This window comes from Alligator sinensis, unplaced genomic scaffold (genome assembly GCF_000455745.1).
Source record: "Alligator sinensis unplaced genomic scaffold, ASM45574v1 scaffold1456_1, whole genome shotgun sequence".
NCBI classification, from domain to species: domain Eukaryota; kingdom Metazoa; phylum Chordata; order Crocodylia; family Alligatoridae; genus Alligator; species Alligator sinensis.
In genome coordinates this window covers 387158-401636 of record NW_005842763.1, presented here as the reverse complement: position 1 = coordinate 401636, position 14479 = coordinate 387158, and the positions used below count along the sequence as shown (strand labels likewise).

The 14479-nt window shown below is 54.8% G+C and overlaps 1 protein-coding gene across 10 annotated transcripts in view; it reads right to left on the bottom strand.

Annotated features, from left to right (window-relative positions):
* Window positions 1-5022: 5022 nt before the first annotated feature.
* The window catches only part of TJAP1 (tight junction associated protein 1), a 45083-nt gene continuing 35626 nt past the window's right edge, over window positions 5023-14479 (bottom strand). For all 10 annotated transcript variants that reach the window (XM_025216738.1, XM_025216741.1, XM_025216736.1 and 7 more), the window contains 3 exons: window positions 13900-14007; window positions 13049-13132; window positions 5023-11036 (listed from right to left, as the gene is read on the bottom strand). In XM_025216738.1, coding sequence (XP_025072523.1) covers window positions 9723-11036; window positions 13049-13132; window positions 13900-14007 — 1506 coding nt within the window. In that variant the 3' untranslated portion in view covers window positions 5023-9722. The remainder of the gene's footprint in view (window positions 11037-13048; window positions 13133-13899; window positions 14008-14479) is intronic.

Sequence of the window (14479 nt, the reverse complement as noted above, 5' to 3'; positions counted from 1 at the left end):
GGGAAGAGTTCTGAACAAGCTGAAAGAAGGAGGAAGGGCGAGACCCTGAAACAGCCAGGCTTTCCAAAGCAGAACAGTACCACGGGGCTCCTGGGCTACCTGCAGCCACATGACCAGCCCTCCACTGACTATTTCCAGCTGATGGAAACTGCAGGCCAGAGTGGTCCAGGATGCATCTGTGGAGGACAGGAGGCCCCAAACCTCCAGAGTTTAGTGGCTGGAATGTACTTTTATCCAGAGAAAAAGGTAAGACAGGAGCAAATGTCAGGCCTGGGCTGCTGATGTTCACAAAGCCAGCTGAGGGGGTATATCTGAGCAGACAGCCCATGGCCATCTACAGTTCCATCTCCATTCCTGTGGCCCAGAACCAAAGTTCAAGGTTCTTTCCTTGATGTAAAGAACATCACAGCCAGTGCACTCGAGCATACACTAGTACCTAATCCATAAGGGCCTTCGTGCATCAGAGGCCTCTCTGTGCTGCTGTAGGAACAGAGCCCTGCCACCCTGTCCACTCCTACTGCCTACAGCACATCTCCAACAGGGAACAAGCTCTGTGTGCCATCTTCCTGGTGGGAATCCAAGTACCAAAACCTTAGCTTGATGGAACTGGACTCAGCCCTTTCAAGCTGGAGTCCTGCCTCTAGCTCATGGAGGAGGGAGGAGGCCTGACCTTTGTGAGACAGCTGTAGAGTTGGCCATAGAGATGGGGAGGGCTGCAGGCAGTTGAGGACATCTCAGTAAGGGGCATTCTGCCCTTAGGGCTGCTGCTGAGTGTGAGAAGAGGATTCAGTAGGGGACACTGGTCCAGCTCAGTACCAGTTTCCCTATGTGGGGCTGAAGGACATTTTGCTGTTGAAGCTGCCATGCATCAGCTGAAACTGCCAAGGGGCAGGACCTCTGTGACAGCTGGTTTATGCCATTGCAGGAGTCCATTCTGCCTTCCTCAGCCTGCACTTGGGAGCCTCATATTTTCATAGTTGGTAGGGTCGGAAGGGACCTAAGCAGATCAAGTCCGACCCCCTGTTGTGGGCAGGAAAGGATGCTGGGGTCAAACGACCCCAGCTAGGTGGTTGTCTAGCCTCCTTTGAAAGACCCCCAGGGTAGAGGCAAGCACCACTTCCCTTGGAAGTTGGTTCCAGCTCCTAGCCGCCCTGACTGTGAAGTAGTGCCTTCTGATGTCTAGCCTGTCTCTACTCTCAGTCAATTTATGGCCGTTGTTCCTTGTTACTCCTGGTAGTGCTTAGGGGAACAGAAACCCTCCCATTGCCTGCTGGTCCCCCTTGCCAAGTTTATAGGTAGCCACCAGATCCCCTCTCGGCCTTCTTTTGTGGAGGCTGAACAGGTTCAGATCCCTTAGCCTCTCCTCATAGGGCCTACCCTGCTGCCCCTTGATCATGTGAGTGGCCCTTCTCTGGACCCTCTCAATGCTGTCCACATCCCTCCTGATGTGCAGTGCCCAGAACTGGATGCAGTACTCCAACTGCGGCCTGACCAATGTCGCATAGAGGGGGAGGATCACCTCCTTGGACCTGCTTGAGATGCATCTGTGGATGCATGACAAAAGTGCGGTTAGCCTTCCTGACAGCGTCCCCACATTGGCAGCCCATGTTCATCTTGGAATCAATAGCGACTCCAAGATCCTTTTCTGCCTCTGTGCTGACAAGAAGGGAGTTCCCCAGCCTGTAGGTCTGCTGCTGGTTCCTCCTCCCCAGGTGCAACACCTTGCACTTGTCCGTATTGAAACCCATCCTATTCTCATCCGCCCACCTCTGTAACTTGTCCAGATTTAGTTGTAGCCTGTCCCTCTCTTCTAGCGTGCTCACTTCTCCCCACATCTTCGTGTCATCTGCGAACTTGAACAAGGTACTTTTCACCCCCTTGTCCAAGTCGCCAATGAAGATATTGAACAGTGTGGGCCCGAGGACCAAGACCTGGGGAACCCCACTGCCCACATCCCTCCAGGTCAAAAATGACCCGTCCACCACCACTCTCTGGGCGCAGCCTTCCAGTCAGTTTGTGACCCGTCTGACTGTGTAGGCGTAGACACCACAGTTGCCTAATTTTTTAATGAGGATGGGGTGAGAAACAGTGTCGAAGGCCTTCCTAAAGTCCAGAAAGACTACGTCCACCATGACACCTGCGTCCAAGGCTTTTGTGACCTGGTTGTAGAAGGCAACCAGGCTGGTCTGACAGGACCTGCCTCTAATGAACCCATGTTGGTTGCCCTTAAGCATAATCTCCCCTGCTGGTCCCTTGAAGATGTGCAAGAGCTTCCCCAGGACCGAGGTAAGACTAACAGGCCTATAGTTTCCTGGGTCCTCTTTCCTCCCTTTTTTGAAAATGGGGACCACGTCGGCCCTTTTCCAGTCCTCTGGCACTTCGCCAGAGCACCATGAGTGCTCATAAAACCATGCCAGGGGTCCCGCAATGACCTCTGCCAGTTCCCTCAGCACTCTGGGGTAGAGATCGTTAGGACCTGCTAATTTGAACATGTCTAGTCCCTCCAGAAGTTCCCTGACTAGGTCCTTACTGACCCTGGGCATGGCTGCGCCTCCCCTGTGTCCATCCAGAATCCCAGTGCGGGGGCTGACCCGGTCCCTGCTCAGAAAAATGGAAGCAAAGAACCTGTTAAAGAGATTAGCTTTGTTGTCTGGTGCTACCACCAGATTATCAAGCATGTCCTGCTCATCTGGCCCCAACTGGGAGGATTCCTAGATGCTCTTAGCCAAGTGCTTTGTGGGGTGGGGGCAGAAGGAATTTTTCAGAAATGCATCTTATTCCATAATGCCTCCTGCCCAGCTAGAATGACCTGAACCCAGTACTTCAAGGTCGTTCCTCCCCTGCCAGATTCAGCAGCTAGTCAGGAAAGGAGGCTGGTGCTCCAGGTTGTGCTTCAAAACATGAGATGAAAAATGAGCTTGTGTGGGAGAGGGTGGGTAAAGAAAGTGAGGAGGTAAAGCACAAAAAGTAGGAGAGTAGGAGAGCCACGTGGGGGCAGTAGTGCTCCACAGATCTTAGTAGGGATGGGTTAGCTGCCAGCTAGGCTCCCAGCCACCCAGGTCCAGCCTCATGTCCACTCAGCTGAGGACACAAGCAGTGAGGTGAGATGTTTGAACTAAGCACTGGTCCCTGCCCCATGACATTATCAGAGTCTGAGCTTTTATGATGGATCTTGGTCGCCCTAAAAGGGATCACAGGATGTGGTTGGCTGCAATGGCAGAGGACCAGACTGATGCACAAGGCCCTAAGCAGTTCTACCTTCCCATAGGCGAGTCCATGCCTGGATGGGCTCCACGGGGGACCAGCTTTGCTAGGAACAGCAATACTACAGCAGTGTCAGATCAGTAGGAGTCTCCCAGCTCTGCTGTCTCCACTGACCCGATGAAGAAAAGTGCGTATCTAACAGGCTGTAGGGCAGAAATTCTCAACCAGGTGAGACAACCACCTGAGGTGCTGTGATCCTTTTAAAAGGTGCTGCACACTATTAGCAGTGCTAGATGTGCAAACACCTATATGTGATTCACAAGATAAACTCAGAGTGTTCAAACAGGAATCCAGAGAGTCAAAATCATTTTGCCATGCTATGAGCTTTCTGAGTTCTTTGCAATAGGAGCATTGCTCTATTTTTCTGTAATCAAAAAAGACAAATGAAAGCTCAGAGCTGGCAGTCTAGATGTTTTCTGAGGGAGTGCCTTGCGTCCCACAAGGTTAAGAAGCACTGATCTAGGCCCTGTGGTGTCCTGGAGTATGGCAAGAGGAAAGGGAGAGTGAAAAAGAAGTGCTCTCCATTTACTTGACAGCTTGAAAGAGCTGGGTGGCTCTGGTATCTGTCACCACTGGTTTGTTTTGCCATGCAGCACTGAATAGAGCAGCAAAATGGATGAGTCCCCAACTAGGAACCAAGGGTCTCCTGCCCATAGCAGAGAGAAGACATGAAGAGGGCGAGCCCAAGCAGCATGAAACACCAGCTCCCTGGGCCCTGCTCCCCAGCCCTGTGCAGATCAGATGTAGTTAAGAGCTGGATGCCTCACAGCTTTAGAAAATCCACTTGCACCTCTGTCTGCATCCTCAGGAGCCCAAATACCTTTATCTGTTCCTCCTCCAGCTTTGCTTCAGTTCCGTCTGCAAAATTGTGACTGTGCCAGCATAACCTACAGAGGTTCTGTGAAGATAAACTTGTTACAGTGTGAGGCACTAAGATACTGCAATGATAAAGATCAGAAAAATGCCTGGGTTAGCTACAAGGGGCCCTCATCATGGGCCAAGGGGGAACAAAAGCAACCAAGCCCAAAGAGAGAGCTGTGCAAATACCAGGCACCCTCTCACATTCCCAGTGGGACATATGGGGCAGCTTTCTAAGATGAGGGGAAAAGACATTCCCGCCAGTGGGGGCAGGCAGCTGGACAAGGGGCTTTGATGGGCTCCTAAGAAGCATGCAAGAGTGCCAGGCAACGAGTGAGCTGGCAGCTGCTCACACAGTTGCTAACTGCTCTTGGCTCCTACCTACTGAGGCCAGGGCCGTGACGTGTTCATTTCTATCCAGAGCGCCAGCTGTCATGTGATGAGATCAGAATGTGGCTATTGATTGCAGATCACTGTGCAGCCCTCTCCGCATGCAGGGGGAGGGGAGCAGCAGCTGAGCGTCAGTCTCTGCAGTTGCCCAGGATGTTTCCCCCAGTGCCCAGGCAGAAGCAGCGAATGGGGGAGAGCCCCACTGCAACAGGGACAGGCTTTGCACAGCGGAGAATGCTGCAGTGTGCAGCCAGTCCACTCTGCAGCAGAATGAGCCAAGATGACCTATGGGGCATGTGACTGGTAAATTCAGGGAGAGGTGGGACTCTCCTGATTTCCATCCCTTCTGCAAAAGCACGAGCCTGCAAATTGGGGCTCTGAGGTCCTTGCCCCAGCTCTGCCACTGCCTGACTGCATGCCAGACCCCTTCTCTGCACCCTGCCTCAGTTTCCCCATCTGTATGAGAGGAATGCAAGTAGTCCCTCAAGCCTGAGCACACTGGAATCAGAATCATGCTTCCCTCCCAGCAGGGCCCAGCTGCTTCCGCTTCACCTCTTCCCCAGCACTGTGGAGTAGGGAGGAGGGATAGGGCTCTTACTGGGCAGAACCAAGGGTATCTTGGTCCAGAGCATGCTTCAGCCTGTGCCTGTCCAGCAGGATGCACATGCTGAACCAAGTGCCCCTTGCACCTTGTTGGAGCTAGGCAGGGGGGAGATTATGTTTCAAGGCTGGGATTAGGCCGGGGGATTAAACTGCAGCAGCAGCTGCTGCTCCAGGGAGCACAGAATAAAATCATTAATTATAGGGACAAAGGGAGCCAGAGCTGCAACCCAAGAGGGAAAACCCCACACGCATCTGCCCACAGGAAGTGCCAGGGGGCACCTTTCCCCAGGGAGCTGACCTGGAGTATCCAGCAATGTAGGCAGCTCCTGCACAGCCTGCAACGCTATGGAGAGGCTGGGCATTCAGCTCTTGGCCAGGAGCCTCCCAAGATTCTCAAGGCAACCTCAGCCCTTATTCCACTTCAGATCAAAGGGACCTCTTTCTTTGGGGCTTGCAGTACCACTAATGCTAAAGCACCCAAACCGCACAAAGCAGCCACCCCTCCATCCTCTCCCATCCCCACACGGGCAGATAAATAAAAGTCAAAAGCCTCAGCAAGCTGAACACAGGAGATGCTTTCCTTTGCCTTGTGCCCCTTTAGGACTGCACAGCAGAGACTGCTTGGGGGCATTTTCCAGCTTCTCTACAAGGTTAAGAAACCTGCCCATCTCATATGATCACATGACTCCAAGAGCTGGAGCTAAGAGAGCCACTAAATAAATCCTCAAAGAAGGGGAAACACCAGATTCAGCCCCAAGAAGCAGGTGGGGGAACACTGGAACCTGAAGGTTGGAACCTCTGGGTCCCAGCAGCACCAGCCCAGCCCAGCCCAGCCCAGCCGCTAGCCAGAGTCAGAAACCCTTTCTTCCCTCAGCCCTTGGCCTTTCTCTTGGGTGCACGCAAACAGTAGTTACCAGGAGGCATTAGCAGATGGACCCTGACTGGTAAGGCAGGTCCCTAAACATCATGGCCCTGTCTTCCAGAACAGGAAATAAGGCTCTTCAGACAATGTCTTTTGGGCTACACAAATTAACCCCCTAATATTTAAAAGGCATACTGGTTCAAGTCAGACAACACGTCAATACCAGTGGGAACAGTAATACTGGTAACTGCTGGGCAGGTAGCCAGGTACCTCTGGGAACTCCTTTCACAGGACAGTCCTGCCCCGGTCAACAAAGAGCAGACTGTACTCTTATGAGAGTGGTCTTGAACAAACACTATCATTTTCCACTCTCTGGACCAGACGTCGAAACCATCACCCACTGCTGGCTCCAACCAGGTGCAAGGGGCACTTCTTGGCCCAGTACATGCATCTTCCTGAGCAGGCGTAGGCTGGCGGCTTCCCCCCCCACCAGTCAGGATGCACACTCTGTGCCAGGTCACCCTTGGCCCTGCCCAGCAGGGTTCCAGCATGGGACCCAACCCCTCCCCCTGCTCCATGATGCTGGGGAAAGAAATAGCAGAGGGCACCCTAGAAAGCAGAGTCGCCTGGTTGCTTTACCCCTTGAAGAGCAGGAAGTGGGTAAGCACCCCTGCACAACAACAGAACAGAGGACACTCCGCAAGCCAGTAAGCAAGACATTCCCCAGATCTTGGCTTGCCGTCAGCATGGAGAGTGCCCAGCACACCACAGCCAAGGCCTACTTTTAAAATAGTTTATTTCTGGTCTTAAAATATACATCAGTTTGAAAATCTCAGAAAAAAGAGAGCGAGAACATGTTAGTTGCAGATTAACAGTCTGGAGTTGGGGGCTGAAGAGCAGGAGCTACTCTAGGCCCCCAGAGTCAATACTGCCCAAGATGAGTAGGAGTGCCAAGGGCAACGCATGCTGTCCCATGGGAGGGGCCTGGGAGCAGGCTGCTCTTCCACTCCTGGCTCCGTGCTCTGCTCTTGCCCAGTCGGATTCAGAAGATGGCACTGCAGGATGAGCAGGGAGCAGCTGGAGGTCAGGGGCACTCCCTTTGCCCCTCTTCACCCCCTCCCCACTTTGCTGCCAGTCTCCTGTGATCAAAGGCAGAAGGGCGATGAGCTTTGCCTGACACTGGCCCTCTCTACCTGCTCCAGCAACCAGGTGGCTTTAAGCACGGCCCTTGCAGGGGAGCCACACACCCCCAGCTGAAGCCGTGAGTGGAAGCTGCTCTCACTATGACGGCTGTCACTGGGTCCCCCTACAATAACTGGCTCAAGTGACAAGGAACAGACAGCCAAGGCCAGGTCTGTGCCAACAGCACCACTGTTGCTCCCAGCATGAACTCGCAGCTCAGTGGGGAGCCACCAAGCAGCCTAGGAAATTTGGGAGTTAGCAAGCTGCTTTCACATGGGAGCAAGTCTGGGCCCCGGTGCCTGATCATCAGGAGAGCCCTTGGGACCAGGAGGCAGCAGCAGCAGCATGGACCCTGCAGCTTTTGCTCGAGGCATGGAGAACACGGGAGAAAAAGAATGCAGCAATGGAGGAGTCAAGCAAGGCAGGGCAGCCCCATCTCCAGGGCACTGAGGAATAGCACGTTGCAGGCTAAGCAGAGGCTCCCGCCATCAACATTGATCTGTTAGCAAGTCCCACTGAGTCCCACATTGACACTAGCAAGCAGTACTTCCACACTGAGCTCAGTGGCAAGGAACAAGCCAAGTACACAGACAGCAGCTACAACCACTGCCCAAAGATGACCCACACAGAAAGCAGCCCCTGAAGGGTCCAGACACCCACAAGAGAAGACAGCAATTCCCTTTCACAGGCCCTGGAGCCTCCAGGCGAGAGCCAGGATGTAGCTTAAGCCATGTCTGCCATGAGCTGCAAACAGAAGGACTCAGGGAGGAGTACTGCCTACAGGTCAGGAGCGGGATCCCTGGACAATTGCAACCTGCATCTTTGTATTGGCATGCAAGTGGAAGCTTCTTCCCTGCACAGAGGGCCTGCACTCTTCCCATTCAGCCTAAGAGCAAAGTGCCAACACAGAGGAAGGCAGGACACCACCGCAGCACCTGGTTCAGAATAGAAGGAGCGGGGCTGTCTGCCCGGGGCTCCCATGGAGTAATACCTGTCATTGGAGATTCAAGTATTGGGGGGGGTGCCCTGGAAGTAACTGATACCATGGTTCCAGCCCCAAAATAAAGACACCAACACTACAGACCTGTATCCAGTGTCCCCCCCCCCACCTGCCCTTGAGACATGGAGCACACAACACTGAGAAGGGAAACCAGACCAACACACAACACAGAAAGAAAAAATCAAAACAAAACAATCCACCCCCCAACACACGCGCACACACACAAGGAAGGTCCTGGATAGGCACCGGGGCCAGCCCGGAGCCCAGCCAGGAGGGGCACCCAGGCAGAGAGCCCTACAACAGGCCACGACTGGGCCAGAAAGTACCACCTAGCAGTGATGAGCACTGCTCCTCAGACCTCGCCCTCTCTCCCAGATAACCCTGGGCCTTACTGAGGCACTGCCCAGAGCAGTGCCACAGACCCAGCGCTCTCCTTCACTGATTCTTGGCTCCATGCTCCCCTGGAGCAGGAAACATCTGATTCTTGGATCCACATAGATCCTCTGCAGGAGGAAGCTCAGGAAATGGGGGGCAGAGGCTGTGGGCCCCTCTGGCAGGACTTGCTCACCACACCCCCATGCCAACAGCAGATGGGCTCCTGACCACCCTGCTCATTTATGGAGAAAGGGGTGGGGATGGGGGCAAGAAACACCACAAATTTTAAAACCAGAGGTCTGGCGGAAGAAAACGGGACCCCCCAAGAGCAGAGTGTTAGCACTATCCAAATGAGAGGCACAGGTCAGTGCGCCTGTACAGAGATGGGGACACACCCACCCCTCACAACATGCCTGGCTGGGTAACTGCAGGGCCCCAACTCAGGGAACCAGCCCGGGGCAGAGGGGAAGAGGGCTCTCCCAGGGTGCTGCCTCCACAAGAGCCACATGGTGGGGCTCCATGAGCCCACTGATGGGGCTCAATTTAAGATGCTGGAGAGGGAGGAGGAGCACCACCCCACCCTCTCCACACCCCATCCTCTCCACACAGGGTGGGAGAAGCAAAGCAAGGCAGCAAAAACAGAATGCCTACAAGCCACTGCTCCCAGACAGAACCAGGGGGATGGGCAGCAGGGAACACCCACCTGCTGGGAGAGTCCTAATGCCCCGCTCATGGCCTCGCAAGGGCAAGATGAAAACAAGCAAAACTCTTGCCTTACTGGCACAAGTTGAAAGGTTGGTGTAAAGCTGCAATGAGCACCAGAATGAAGATGAACATGACTGCTGTTGCCAAGGCAAGGAGGGGCACTGGCACAGGGATGAATGAGCGGGGGGGAGGACACGGACGACACACCAGGGTGAAGTGCCCAGATGAAGCACGAGGAGCAGACACAGAGCACAGTGTGCTAGTACATGCACACCCGAGCATGTATTCTGGTGCTGTGGGTGTGAGGAGCCAGGGGCGGATCCCAGCTCCTCTGAGTACCAAAAGCAAAATAAATAGAAAGTATTAGGTGCTGAGCCTGGGGTCATCCTCTCCACCCCCACCCTTGGATGAAGGGTGCTGGACACCCCCATTCCTGTGGAGGCAGCTACAGCACTGCACCTGGGTGCTGCTTCCTCCCCAGCCTCAGTTGAGCAGGTTGCCCTGCTCCTGGGCTTGCGTCAGGCTGTCCTTGCGGTGGAGATGGTGGACCCCCATCCTTTTGGGGCTGCGGTGTGGCCGGCCAGAGGGAAGCTTGCCCCTGCACTCCCCGCTCTCCTCCAGGGTGCCCCCATGGCTGCTCTCTTTGCTCCCTTGGAGCAGGATTTCCCTTTCCTCTGCTGGGCTCCCAGGCGAGCCCAGGTCCACATAGCTCTTGCTCTTTGGAGGGGGGCTGTTAGGCTCAGCAGTGCTTCCTCCACTGCCCTGGAGCAACTTCTGGGCCTCGTCCTGGGAGAAGTCCATACCATAGTCAGAGAAGTGGCTCCTGCGGGCCCGAGACTCAGTGCTGTCAGTGTCCACGCTCGAGTCCCGGCTCACAGTCCAGCTGCAGCTCTGCGCAGACTCCTCACCATCTGAGTAGGCAGAAACCGCCCTGCCCAGCTCCTGCATGGAGCGGCTGAAGCGCTTCTGGAGCTCTGGCGCTGTGTCGCGGCTGAAGGCAGTGCGGTTCACCAGCACCCGCTCCGAGGAGGGGGGTGCCCTGTCCACAAACATCCGCTGCCAGTTGGCCAGGAGGTCTTCCTCAGAGCTGGCAGAGCTGGCAAAGGCGCTGGGGATCTGGGGCGGGCTGCTGAAAGGGCTGCTCTGTGAGGAGCCATGGGCCCGTGCCGCTTTGGGTGAGGGCTGGTAGGAGCAGCTGGAGCCTGAGTGGCGCCCCTCAGAGGCAGGGCTATTGGGGAGTGTCCGGTGCCTGTCACAACTCTCGTCCTCGCTCTGTACCAGGCTCAGGGAGATGGCCTGCCGTGTGGCATAGGTGCAGTTGGGCAGGGGGCTGTTCTTCGGGATCCTCACCTTGTCCTCTGAGAATTCAATCACCTTGCGCCCTGGGTACATGGGGTGGGGAGGGGAGGGTGTGGGGTAGGGGCTCAACTTCTCAAAGGCAGGTGCCTCCTCTGTCAAGCTCTCCACACTGCTCTGCGGTTTGCAGCCTCCGTTCTGCTGCTTTCCAGCCTCTCCTCCCTCCTTCCCAGGCAGGCCTGGGCTGGGGCAGGCATCAGGCACACCTCCTCCACTCATGTCCACATGCACAAAGACGTCCTCAGCCACGGGGCAATTGCCACTGCTGGATTTGGCAGAGTTCAGCACCAATGACTCGGGCTTCTCCAGGACTCTGGCAATGACTGAGGTGGGCACAACGTCAGATGGGGCCAGGGTGTGCGTTGCCTCCTGGCCAGGGCCTGGGGGATCCTGAGTGCTGTGGAGGTGCTTGTTGACCATGTCCTGCAGCTCGTAGGGAAGCTGTGGAGAAGGAGAGAGGGCATCAAGCAGTGGCTGAGACAGCATCTCAGATTCCGCAATGCCAGGACAGGCTGGGACAAGACACAAAGCAGCAAATACAACGCTTGCTCCACCAAGCAAGAGCAAACACACCCTGCAATGCTGCACACACTACATTCCCCTGTCCCCAAGCACTTCAGATCGTCTCCCTGTAGAACAGGCTCTTGGCTCCCCAGCAGAGTTAACTGAAGGCAGCTGTGGATGGAGCCCACAGGAGCCCACACCAGGCCTGACCGATGGACCCCATTCAAAAGAAGAAACGAGATAGTGCACACGGCTCGGGCCTCTCAACTCCTGGGCTGGAGTGGAGGCCTAGACGATGCACACTCAACAAAGAGAGCTATTGATCTGTGGAAAAAAAAATCAGCTGGTGGCTGCACTGAAGTGACTGAACAGCTCCCAGTGCCAGGATCCACAGCTCTCAGGGCCCCAGCAGTAATTACAGCCCTGCTGCCTTGGCAGCCTGCCCTGTTCTGGGATCAGAATCAATGGCTGTCCTAGCACTTCCCAACTCTCACCCTGCCCAGTCGCCTTGCCGAGGCATCAATGCCTGGGCAGGAGCAAACTCTGGCTGACTCCTCCACCTTGCAGAGGTTTAGTTCCTGGGGCCGAGCTCTCAAATCCAGGAGAGATGACACTCAGAGGGAGTCAAGCACCCAGGGAACAGTTCACTCACATCTAGGACTGGAATCTAGTAAGGGGTTAGCACCAACACTCACACTGACTAGCCAGGCTCCATAGGTCTATTCCACTCCCTAGCATCTTGCCTATTAAACACCGTTGTCCGTTGACAGGCAGGGATAGGAAAGTGGCAATGAAGATAAGCAGAATCCCTGCTGCAACATGCCAACACCCAAGACTGTCAGAGCTGGACCAAGAGGGACCCTGCATACAGACAAGTGGGTCCCCAGTGTGGCTAGAGCTGGGCAAAAAGCAGAAGGTTTCTTTACAACTGCTCAGTTCCACTCTACCTCCACTGGCATCTGAGTGAGGCCTGGCTCTCTGGGCAGAATGCAAACCTCCTGTGAGGGGAGACAGCTGGGAGAGGTCAAGGTTACCACAGCAGTAACTGATACAATGACCTCAGGAGTGCTAATTTGAGACACGTCTGGGGAACGACATATCAGTCACCTGCTATTTCACGAAAGATGAGCACCAGGGTTTGCTGAGAGGAGCCTCTAAGGGGCTAGGGAACAATGAACATACAGGATGAGAATAATGGCACTGAAGCCCGCCCACTGCTTCAGGTGCATGAAACGTCAGGATGAATGTGAAATACCCTAGGCCTAGGTGCCTCACTCACCCACCAGGGCAGGGCAGGGCAAGGCAGCATGGGACAGGCTATGCTGGTCCCCAGACCCACACACGCAAGGTTCTGGCCTCCTGCATTCATGAAGCTCAAACACCCATTCTGGGTTGAGAAGTACTCGCCAGGGCTGGGAGCTGACATACTGGTTGGCACCCCAAGTCTTCTCTTCCATCTCACAACCCCAGCAAGTGTGAGGGAACCTGGCACAGGGGACCCTTCAATGGCAGATCAGCCAGCTAGGTCCTCAGCAGACAGCACAGGCCTCACATATGGCCAGGTGATAAGCAGAAGAGGACAAAGAGGCAAGCGAGAGGCCTGTTTTCCTGCCAGCTCCCACCAGGCACCCAAAAGGCTATCAAATTCAAAGCTATTATGCCCGAGACACCCCACCCCCCATGCCCTGGAAAGGCAGCTTTTTATGACAGTTTCGACAGAGATGTAAAATGGAGCTGGTGTGAAAGGGGAGCCAGAAGGGGTCTCAGACTGCCTCGCTCTCCTCTCACTTCTGCCTGATGCCTATGGGAGGGAGGTCACTGGGACACACCCAGTGCTCAGGAAGCTCCCTCTCCACACCCAGAGGAAAAGGCAACCCTGTGTCAAGTGAGGGCCAGGCACAGAGGGGCTATGAGCCCTTCCCCACCCCCTCTGCAGAGCTGCTACTTACATCAGCAAACTTGTGGTTCCTGAAGTGGGACTTGTTGCACTTTAGCAGCTGCACTGCCAGGTTACAGTCCTGCCGGTATCGCTCCTGCCAAGAAGGGGACAAGCATGGGGATAGGAGAGTTGCACCAGCCTCACCTTACCACCTTCACTCACACCCAACCTGAACAGTCACTCACAGAAGGGCAGTCTACTCACAACAGGGCTTCTCTGTCCCCATCCTCACAAGGCTCTCCCGCAGGTCAGTACAGCTATCTGCACCCCAGCTGACATGCTCAACACTCTCCCTTCACTCCTAACTTACAACCTGTCTCTGTATTTAGCCTCTCACACCTGGGAGTTTGTACTGTCCCATATGTAGTCCCTCCCCCTCCCACCCCAGACCTCTTAACCCAACCAGGCAGAGTTCACCCTTCAGACAACCCCCAGGTTATTGTCACCACTCTTAACTCCCTCCAACCAGTCTCATAAGGAGGTACCCAGAATCACATGCAGTACACCAAACCTGTGGAGAAGGCCCCTCGCCATTGCCACCTCTGATCAGGGAATACCAGCCTTTGGTTTCCCAGTACGCCTGTTCTGCCACCAAATCACACTGCAAATTCCAATCTCGTTCACTCCTGACTCCCACTTTCCAACTTCCACATTGCTGTCTCCTGCTTTCTCCCCCCTCCATACACACCCATTCTCACTGATGCTTACAGCTCCCCAAAACTGTCTGCGTGTTAGTCCCTCTTATTCTCCTTATCCCCCCAGCCCTCCCCCGCCTCCTCCCCTCCCTGCCATAAGTTATTCGTGAAGAAGCTAAAGAACAGACATCACAGACATCAGTCAAGGGCTCCAAATGACGCTTACATTTAGTTCCTCCAGTTTATTGACGGTGGTTTTGGCATCCAACAGCTTATTAGTAAGCTCCACAATCTCCCAGTCCAGCGTCTTCCGGTCCATCTCTGCCTTTTTAATCTGGGACACAAGAACACGAGGGGTCAATCTCACCAGCATAGGGCGCCTCTCGCCCTGCCTCACCCAAGCACAGCACAAATGTATTCAGCTCAGGACGAAGCCTTCAGACAGACAAGGAGCAGCCTGGCTCTCCACAGAGGGAGGGACTCCAATGGCACACAGAGCCAGCCACCCTGTGCTGGCTTTGGAGAATACATGCCATGATTGTCAGCTAGTGAAGCAAGGGAGTTTGATCCTTCCCAGCACAGTGGCTCCTTCTACACCTGCTGCAGCAACACTGTACAGAGCCTGAAGTCCCTCTCAGCCTTGGAGTCAAGACTGGGATACAGGGATGTCAGGGGGGGAGCTCACCCTCATGCTTCCCTGGAGACATACCAGACTGCCAACCCAAAGCCTTCACCAGTAGCAAAGGTCACTCTCCCAGTGTCTGAGAGCCTTTCCTCCCCTGACTCTAGGCAACAGGACAAGATGC